Genomic DNA, 9,062 nt, shown 5'->3' with positions numbered 1-9,062 from the left:
TTCCGGAAGAGCCGCGGGACGGCGCGGGCACCGTGAGCGTCTAGACGGCGTGGGGGGGGGGTCGGTTTCCAAGGCTGGGCGCCCCCGGGCGGGGAGGTGGCGGGGTCCCCGAGGAGAAGGCCCACGCGCGCCTCGCCTCCCGGGCGGCCCGGCGACCAGCTCGGCCCGCGCCCTCCCGGCCCCCGACGCCCCAGAGCGGAGCCGAGCGGGGCGCGGGGAGGGCGGCCTGTGGGTCCAGCCCGCACTCGGCCGGCTCTGCCGCCCTCTCCCCCCTCCACTCTCCCTCCCTCCTCCTCGGCTTCGGAGCTTTATTCTGCAGCAGGCCATGACTTTGGAAAGCGGCCGTGCCCGTGGGCCTGGGCTCTGGTGTGTTGCGCGTGTTCGTCCGTCCACTCTTGGCCAGGAGCCGGGGCGGGGGCCCCGGGCCGCGCTGCCCAGGCCGGACGGGGCGCGCAGGCGGCCGGCCCCTCGGGTCCTCCCCGCCCGCCCTCCCCTCCGGCCCAGCCGTTGGAGCCCTCCCCTCGGGTCCTCCCAGCCGGCCCGGCCCCTCGGGCCCTCCCCGCCCGCCCTCCCCGCCGGCCCAGCCCTTGGAGCCCTCCCCTCCCGCCCGGCCCCTCCAGCCCTCCCCGCCTGCCCTCCCCTCCGGCCCAGCCCTCCCGCCCTCCCCGCAGGTCCCCCTGGCGCAGTCCGAGGCCTTCCTCACCGACCTCCTGGACAAGGTGTGCGAGCGTATGAACGACTACCAGCTGGACGAGGACCCGGAGACCCAGCGGAAGAGGTTCAAGCGCTACGCGCCGCGGAGGGGCGACAAGATCTACCCCGAGTACAAGAAGTTCTTCTTCTACTCCGACGCCTACTGGCCTTTGAAGTTCGCGGTAAGCCGGCTCCTCGGGACCCCGGCCCCCCGCCCCGCTCCCCGGGGTCCCCGGCCCCCCGCCCCGCTCCCCGGGGTTCCCGGCCCCCCGCCCCGCTCCCCGGGGTCCCCGGACCCCCGCCCCGCTCCCCGGGGTCCCCGGCCCCCCGCCCCGCTCCCCGGGGTCCCCGGCCCCCCGCCCCGCTCCCCGGGTCCCCGGCCCCGCTCCCCGGGGTCCTCGGCCCCCCGCCCCGCTCCCCGGGGTCCTCGGCCCCCCGCCCCGCTCCCCGGGTCCCCGGCCCCCCGCCCCGCTCCCCGGGGTCCCCGGCCCCCCCGCCCCGCTCCCTGGGGTTCCCGGCCCCCCGCCCCGCTCCCCGGGTCCCCGGCCCCGCTCCCCGGGGTCCCCGGCCCCCCGCCCCGCTCCCCGGGTCCCCGGCCCCGTTCCCCGGGGTCCCCGGCCCCCCGCCCCGCTCCCCGGGTCCCCGGCCCCCCGCCCCGCTCCCCGGGGTCCCCGGCCCCCCGCCCCGCTCCCCGGGGTCCCCGGCCCCTCGCGGTTCCCCGGGCCCCTGCTCCCCGCGGCTCCCTGGCGTCCTAGCCCCCCACCCCACCCCGCTCCCCGGGGCCCGGCTCCCCGCGCTGCGCCCGGTGCCGCGCTCTGCGCGCCGGGGCCCGCGCGCTCCACGTCCCGACGGCGACCGGCAGCGAGCTCGGCATGGGGGCTGTGGGGAGACCCCGACCCCACCCGAGGGGCGCGACCCGGAAGAGGCCGGGCCCCACGGAACCGCGCCCGCCGCCGGCAGAGCCCGGCGCGCGGCCAGGCGCGGAGCTCGGCGCCCCAGGCTCCCGTCCGGGACCGGGCCGTGGCTCCCAGCTCAGAATCGAGAGAGAGCGCCGGCTGCTTGGGAAGGTCGCGGCCCCAGGGTGGGGATGGAGGCCCGGTCACCCCCCAGACCCCACCGGAGGAAGACCCCACCGCCCGGTTAACTCAAGTCAAGGCCTGGGTGTTCGCTGGCGTCGAGCCAGACGTCCTTCCAGAACCATGTTTATTTTACACACATGCTGGCCTGTGCAGGCAAAAGTACACTGCAATATAGTTCACTTTGCTTAGGGCTGCGAATCACGCGGGTGACGGGCAGGCCTGTTTAAAAAATGTATTAAGGGCTCGAATTAGCCCAAATGTCAGCCGTGGAGGCCCCGGAACAAGGCCGGGGCTGACATTTGGAGAGTTCATTTTAATTAAAAAGCGAGGGCAGCGATTCGGGTTAAAAGTCCCTTGAAATAGGAATGTCAGTGTTAGTGTTTGTAGTTCACGGGTTTTAAATAAACACACCGTGGTGGAATTAAAATAGTTTTAAATGGCATTTAAAAAAATTAGAGTCTTTCTTAATGAACTCAGAAAATGAGTTCCAAGTCGCTAAGCCAGGGCCTGCCGCGTCCTCACGGTTCCAAAAGTGTCACCTGCTCTCGCTTTTTCAAGGAAGAAACTTAGTCCAGCAGTAATTTAGGATCTTCAGATTCAGGGGCAAGTCAGAGCTCTGCTGGCAGCTGTCAGGGTGTTATTCTTTCTTATTTTTGCAGCTAAATGAAATTTTGGCTAGCTCTCTAAATTGTGGCAAAGAAATTTTCCTGTCACTGCAGGGTACTTTCTCCTCCCTGAAACCTGCGACCCCTTTGTTTTGATCGCCTTCACGGAAGCTTAATTGTTTTTCTTCTTTAAAACCACAAAATGGATTGTTATGCTAAGTGGGAAGGAAACTGGTTTAACCATTTCTGGGAGCTTTGTTCTTTAAGATGTCTAGGAAGATGGAAAAAGTTGAGACTTTTCAGCTCCCTAAATAGAGAATCCATTTTTTCCTATGGCGTGCATTCCAATTTTAGGAAAAGAAAATACAAAGAGCCATTTTCCTTCTTTCTTATTCTCCTCCTCCTCCTCCTCCTCTTCCTCTACCTCCTCCACAAACTACTCCCATAGTTAAGTCCCAGGAAATGATGTAATTAGCATTCTGGGGAGAAAGTTGATCTAATGCAGTGATGTAGTAAACCAAACTGCTAAGAAAAATGAGCTACCTGCCTCACAGGGTTTCATATGTTTTGCTAAGAAAATGGTGCTAAGAGCTTCCTCGGAAGGCGCCCTGCCACTGCGCGCCTCTCTATACACACATGTTGTTACTGTGTCTCTGCAGTGTGAAACGATAATAGAAGAGTATGAAGATGAGATATTCTCACTGATCGCCCAGGAGGCACACTATCTAGCTGACAAGCTGTGCAGTGAGAAATCAGGTACTGTGTCTGATGTAACATGCGCTCAGCCCCCTCTCTCACTCCCTCCCTCCCTCTCTCCCTCCCTCCCCCCCCCCCCCCCTCTCTCTCTCTCTCTCTCTCTCTCTCTCTCTCTCTCTCTCTCTCTCTCACACACACACACACACACATCTTGTTTTGCAGAACAAGTCTGGCTGCCTGGCAGTGAGCCGTGGCTCACACAGGGTTCTGGGAACCGGGCTGAGTCTTCTGTCAGCAATAGGGCTGACCTGTGCTCCCCCCTCTCCTCTTCCTTCCCGTGAGTTCCTCTTCCTTTGCCGCGAGTTCAGTGGACGGAGAACCAGCCGATTTAAATGTGCAGACTTTGGATTTTCCATCCTGTCCGAGCAAGGAGTCTTTCTTTATGACTTGAATATTGACTCTACCTGTGGAAGACAGGATTTTTATTTTAGTAAGAAAACTTGTAACGTTTTTGTTTGAGGGATATTGTGCTATATTTTTTTTCAGGGTTCTTTCCCAGAGCAGCTACATTCAAAAGAATATTTTTTCTGGATTAGAGGGTAGACTGTAATCGTACCTACTATTCTCATACACACACACACACACACACACACACACACACACACACACACACACACACGCTTAGAAGCTAGGGAAAATAAATAGATAATCATTATTGTATACCAAGGTCTAGTCATTATCCCTGGCCCAGCTTCAGATGGATGAATGTAAAGTTAGGGCTAATACTTGACACATGTATAAGTTGTACATTCCTCTCAGATACCTTTGGGAAGGAAATGATTGTATATACACGAAAAGGGATGTAGTAGTATACTGGCTTTACATCAGTATGAATCGGTCAATATACTGAAACATTTGTATAGATTAATATATTGATTAAAGCCAATGTAAATTTTTAGCCACGTAGAAGTTTGAGATAATTAGCGTTTAGCAGATATATTCACCAAAATCCACTTTATCAAATTTAGCTCCTAAGTCCTTAAAAATAAGTTACTGTGGGATTGTAGGTAAATTCTCAGACCAGACCGTCACATTCACACTAACAACAACTGAGGTTTTTTTACTGTCTGTGGATACTGGATTCTTTTCTATTTAAATCCACTTTCAATGGAGGAAAAATGCAATGAAATAACTTGAAGAGTGTTTGTTATGAGGAGTTCTTTAGGTAGACACCTGAAAGTCAAATACATTCATGAACACTTGTGAAACGTGACCGAAAGATGGGAGAATTCCGCCCACTGCTTCTGGTCACTATCACCCCTGAAGGAAGGTTCTGGAGAAGTACAGCAAGTATCGTGACTTGGCCTCTATCATTCCTTCAGCATACTTCCAATAGTAATGAAAATTGATATTAGCCACAGAAAATACAAGCTTAGAGAATAAGCCTGAGATGGGTGGTGTTGGTAGTATGGACTGGAGACTGCTGGATGGTTAGGGTTTTGTGTTGTTTTTTTAACTGGGAGCTGGAGTCAGAAGCCGCCACACAGCAGGAAGGGCTCTGGGGCGGTAGCACAGGGCTGAGTTCTTCCAAGTTATTTCTTCACAAAACAACTATGGGTGCTGCACACCGTTCAAAAGTGAAAAACTGGGAATAAATTAATTTTAGAGACTAAACTCCCCCTCAGTCCTACTATTGAAGTAACAAAGTAAACAAGGCTTGGGTTGTTTTTAGATTTAAAAATTATTGCTAGGAAAAAAAACTGAAGCAACAGCCAATGATAAAAAAAAAATCTTCTATGAGAATGACATCACAGAGCATTTCAACCTTGGTATAAAAAGTAAGATTTTAATGTCAAAGAAAACTCCAGCTGCCTTGAAACATGATCTAAAACACAGCTCAGTAAGCTTCTCACCAGAGCAGAACAGTTGTGTTCTGTTTGGAAATACAGTCCTCTGTGTACTACACACACAGCTCTGCTGTGATCTGATCTCTGCAGTTGAAATAATGTTTAGAGATGTGACTGTGTGTGTGTGTGTGTGTGTGTGTATGTGTGTGTTCTCCTGTGCCTATGTGTGTGCATGTGTGTGCTAGAGGTCATGAAACTTTACATTCGCCACCAACTATTCCTAGTGTATAATACGTGCAAGGTGCCATACTGAGTTAGTGGGTGCTAGGAAAATGTTCCCTTTCCAAGAAAGACATATTTAGAAGATGTCATTAGAAATTTACTTTCTATATTTAACATACAAATTGTATGTGCATAGATTTTGCTTTTTTCTATGGTTTATAGATGCATTCGCTGCATCTGTAATAAGGCAGATGAGAACACATCCAAAGCCCCAAAATTTAGTAGCCTCGCACCTCCACCCACCTACACAAAAATTAGAGGGTAGGCCGGAGACATCTACCTTATGGCAAAGTTAGGAGGATGGTGTTTGAGTCCAGAAGTGCCAGTTTGGTGAGGTTTTCATGAAGACTGTTCTCCCATCATGGATGGGCAGAAGAGACCTCGGTGAAGGCTACTGAGTTATCTGGGTGTGGAGAGGCCGCGCAGGGCTGTGTGCCGGCTGGGTGAGCTCCCCAGTGCTCTGCTCAGGGACGGGGGAGGGGAGGGCCCTCCATGCATCTTTTTTCCCTAGGCAAAAGAAAGGGTGAATTCATGAGATTGTCCTGGTGGAATGGCCTGGGCATAGGACCCAGGCTTCTCACACTCTGTCAGTGTCTTGAAATTACAGTGCTTAAAATCTTGATGTGATCTAGGATGTGGTTCAGAGAACAACTACGCTTACTCTGTGTGGAACATAAATGGGAGAATATTCTTTTGTTTAGAAGACTGTGTGACAGTTATAAGTAGGAATATCTAAGTATATTCTGTATTTAACTGTCACTTTTCTAATATCAGATCTTGACATTTTAGAAACACCACAACTGCAGTATTGGCCACATACATACCCATTTTAATACAATAGCATACATTGTAAAGTATCAAGAAACATGTCTTCTACATTTAATATACAAACATTTTTTTACCTTTCTGTGTAGACTTTTTAACCCAAAGGGTGATATAAATGCTACCAAAAAGGTAGATATAAATTCTGCTCTATAAAACAATTACTTCCAAAGGCTAGAATATTTTAAATAAATTATGTGGCTAAAATAACCCCTAGCTTTTCTACATAGAATTTGCATTCATTGCCTTCAATTGGAAAAATAGTAAGAATCAAAATATTTCCTTGTCTCTTGGGCTCGATGCCCTTCCTCGCTTCTTCCTCTCGGAGGTGGGTGGGGGAGGGGGCTCACTGTGGGTGAGACACACACTTGGCCTTGCTCTGAAGCGCTCTGAGGCAGCACAGATCATCATGGAAGCCTGGGCAGGGTCCAGGGGATAGAAGATGCTTTCTGCTTTTGCATGGATTTGGAATATTCTGTCATCAAAGCTTTAAAATACTCCCCTCCAGTACGTTCTTCTTGTGGGAGACAAATGAATGAATGGTCTGGTATTGAGCACAATAGTGATGCTACTTATTTTTTCCCCCCAGATCTGTGTGGAACTTCTGCGAATCATACAGAGCTCTAGGAGAGAGGTGACACTGTTGTGGAAGGAGCTCACATCCTGCATTATGTCCACAGGTCTAGTCTCTGTACTTTGTCCCCTGCATGATATTGTTTTGAAAATTTGTTGTTTGACATCATGATAAATCCCATGATAAACTTCCCATAGGTGAAGCATAAAACTTAAATTTCCTGTGCAGATTTGGATACAAACAGCCTTGCAAACACAGCATTCAATTTGGTTGTGAGAAAAAGTGAAGACATTTCAAAAGCTAAACAGAGATTTACTCTATATTTCATAGAGTACTCTATATTTCATACATCCCAAATGTAATATGCTATTTGGTAAGAACTTGATTGTATTTTCAAATATTTGATTGGGCACAAACTTAAGGAATGCTGTTACAACTAATTCCAAATCTGGAAGAATGTAATTTGTTATTGGTAATAAAGTAAAAAAGAACCATCCCACTTATCAGGAATGAAATTTAGATTTCTAGAAAGTCTAAGTTTTAAAACTTATCTCCAAATTTTAGTGGAATGGATATAGATGCCAGCTACTTCTTGCTGTAAGCACTAGTTACATTGGTCTTCCTTGAAGTTGCATTCTGGGTGTGGATGTTTTGGAAGTTGACTGAAGACCACCAGATTGTACATTAAATTTAACAGAAGTGAACATGGCTATGTTGCAAAGTCTCCTAGGTGACTTTTCCCCAAGATTTTATTTAGTGTGTAGATTTCACCGCTAGAAGAGGGTATAAGGGGAGCTGGGATTGGTTGCCAATGTCTTTTTGTCCACATTCAATATTGTAGGAAGTGTAAAGGCAGTTACCCCTGGCTATTAATTTTGCATTTGGTAGATTCTGATTTTAATTATTGCACATGTTAGGGCACAGTCTACATTTATTTTAATAAAGAAATTATCACTCTTGCCAGAAAGAAGAATTGAGTGGATAGCATGATATAATTTCTATATTTAAAAAAAGCTAAAAACAGTTGGCTAGTGTGTCACATAATTACCTAAAAATTGCACAATTAACAATTCAATTGGGTCTTTAGCAGAAAATAATTCTTAAATTTAGAAAAATTTCCAAAACTAACAAGAAGAAATTTTTATTTTCTCCCATCTATAATCATATTAAGTAATAGTCTTAAGTTAGTGTCACTTATTTATTTGGGATTTGAGAAAGAGTGTGTATTGATTTATCTAGCTGATTATTTACCTTTTGGTATCTGGGTTAGTGTTTCATGATCTTGCCTTGTGGCCAATAGAAGAGGGAAATAAGATTTAGTATAGTTCGTATTATTTTCTAGTAGCATAGTAAAAACAGGGTAGTGCTACTTAAAACACAATTCCTATGTCTTAAACTCTCTTTAAGATTAGTTTGGATCTCACGAACAGTTTCCTAACTTGACCGCTCCTGGAAAAGGTACAAGGACTTCTCAGAGCACCAGGGACCAGGGTGGGGAAGGGCGGGAGGGAGGGGCCTGGCACTGGCCTGAAACACCGGTGAAGCTTGTCCGGCCACCCCCGTACAAGTGTTTCTGCCTTTGTCTGCACATCCTTGTCAGTAGTTGGTAAAAATTCTTCAGTACAGATAGGTCTGTGGGAAGGAAGAGGATGATGGTCCAGTTCCCCCCCTGAGCAGACGTGGAGAGAGGCCCTCTCCTGCTGGCTGGTCACACGCCGTGGTCATGCGCTGTGGCTTCTGCTTTTGTTGGACAGAACCAGGCACCTTGGCGTTTACCATGAGCACCCAGGTTTTCGCCAAATATGGCGTTCCCTATGGTTGTTGTTGTTTTTTTTTTTCCTGGATTTTCCCAGTAAAAAGTCTTACCCTGTTTTTGAAATCTCATGATTTGTATACATTTTTCTTTTTCTAGTTCAGACTTTTTGAGCTTGTGTGAGTATGGCTTGCTGGGTGACAGATAACAACTAGGTTTGAATGCGAAAACGGAACTCTGAGCCTGCATTTCTGTGTGTGTGTGTGTGTGTGTGTGTGTGTGTGTGTGTGTGTGTGTGTGTGTGCGCGCGCGCGCGCGCGCGCGTGCATGTGTGTGCAGCCCCCCGCTGCTCCCCTCTGGGTGCCAGGGATGTTCCCCACTCTGCTCATGAACAGCAGGGAGACAATGGCTGCCTCTGGCCTTCCTCCCTGCCTTTAAAATGACACTTACCGACCCAAAACAAAGACAAACAAGCTGAGGGGGAGGGGACGAAAACCTAAACAAGCCAAAAAAGAAAAAGAAAAGAGAACAAAAGCAACATCTAGGATGTGGAAGCAAAGTTATTCAAAGTTGATGAAGACCAACCTGATTCTAGTCGGTAGGTAATAAATGTATGTATGAATGTATGTTTCTGGGAAGACCAGGGCGATGGCTTGTTAAAATAATGAGGAGAACTGGCTGTGGCAAGGCATTTTGGGTTGGATTTATGTT

The 9,062-nt window shown here is 49.4% G+C and overlaps 1 protein-coding gene across 1 annotated transcript; it reads left to right on the top strand.

Annotated features, from left to right (window-relative positions):
• The first annotated feature begins 672 nt into the window (after positions 1-672).
• On the top strand, positions 673-7,563 carry Cnpy1 (canopy FGF signaling regulator 1). Its single transcript, XM_042677257.1, has 3 exons — positions 673-875; positions 3,037-3,133; positions 6,614-7,563. The coding sequence occupies exons 1-3, from the start codon at positions 732-734 to the stop codon at positions 6,649-6,651; spliced, it is 279 nt and encodes a 92-aa protein (XP_042533191.1). The 5' UTR covers positions 673-731; the 3' UTR covers positions 6,652-7,563.
• The last annotated feature ends 1,499 nt before the right edge of the window (positions 7,564-9,062 follow it).

The sequence above is a fragment of the Dipodomys spectabilis genome, unplaced genomic scaffold (assembly GCF_019054845.1).
Source record: "Dipodomys spectabilis isolate Male_0828 unplaced genomic scaffold, ASM1905484v1 ptg000034l, whole genome shotgun sequence".
In the NCBI taxonomy this organism is placed as follows: Eukaryota; Metazoa; Chordata; class Mammalia; order Rodentia; family Heteromyidae; genus Dipodomys; species Dipodomys spectabilis.
This window is presented reverse-complemented; position numbering and strand designations above follow the sequence as displayed.

Excerpts from the sequence above, each read along its gene's own strand:
- Cnpy1 (XM_042677257.1), top strand. The coding sequence starts at position 732 with ATGAACGACTACCAGCTGGACGAGGACCCGGAGACCCAGCGGAAGAGG. Across the intron at positions 876-3,036 it reads ACTGGCCTTTGAAGTTCGCG|TGTGAAACGATAATAGAAGA; the intron begins GTAAGCCGGCTC and ends GTGTCTCTGCAG. Across the intron at positions 3,134-6,613 it reads GCTGTGCAGTGAGAAATCAG|ATCTGTGTGGAACTTCTGCG; the intron begins GTACTGTGTCTG and ends TTTTCCCCCCAG.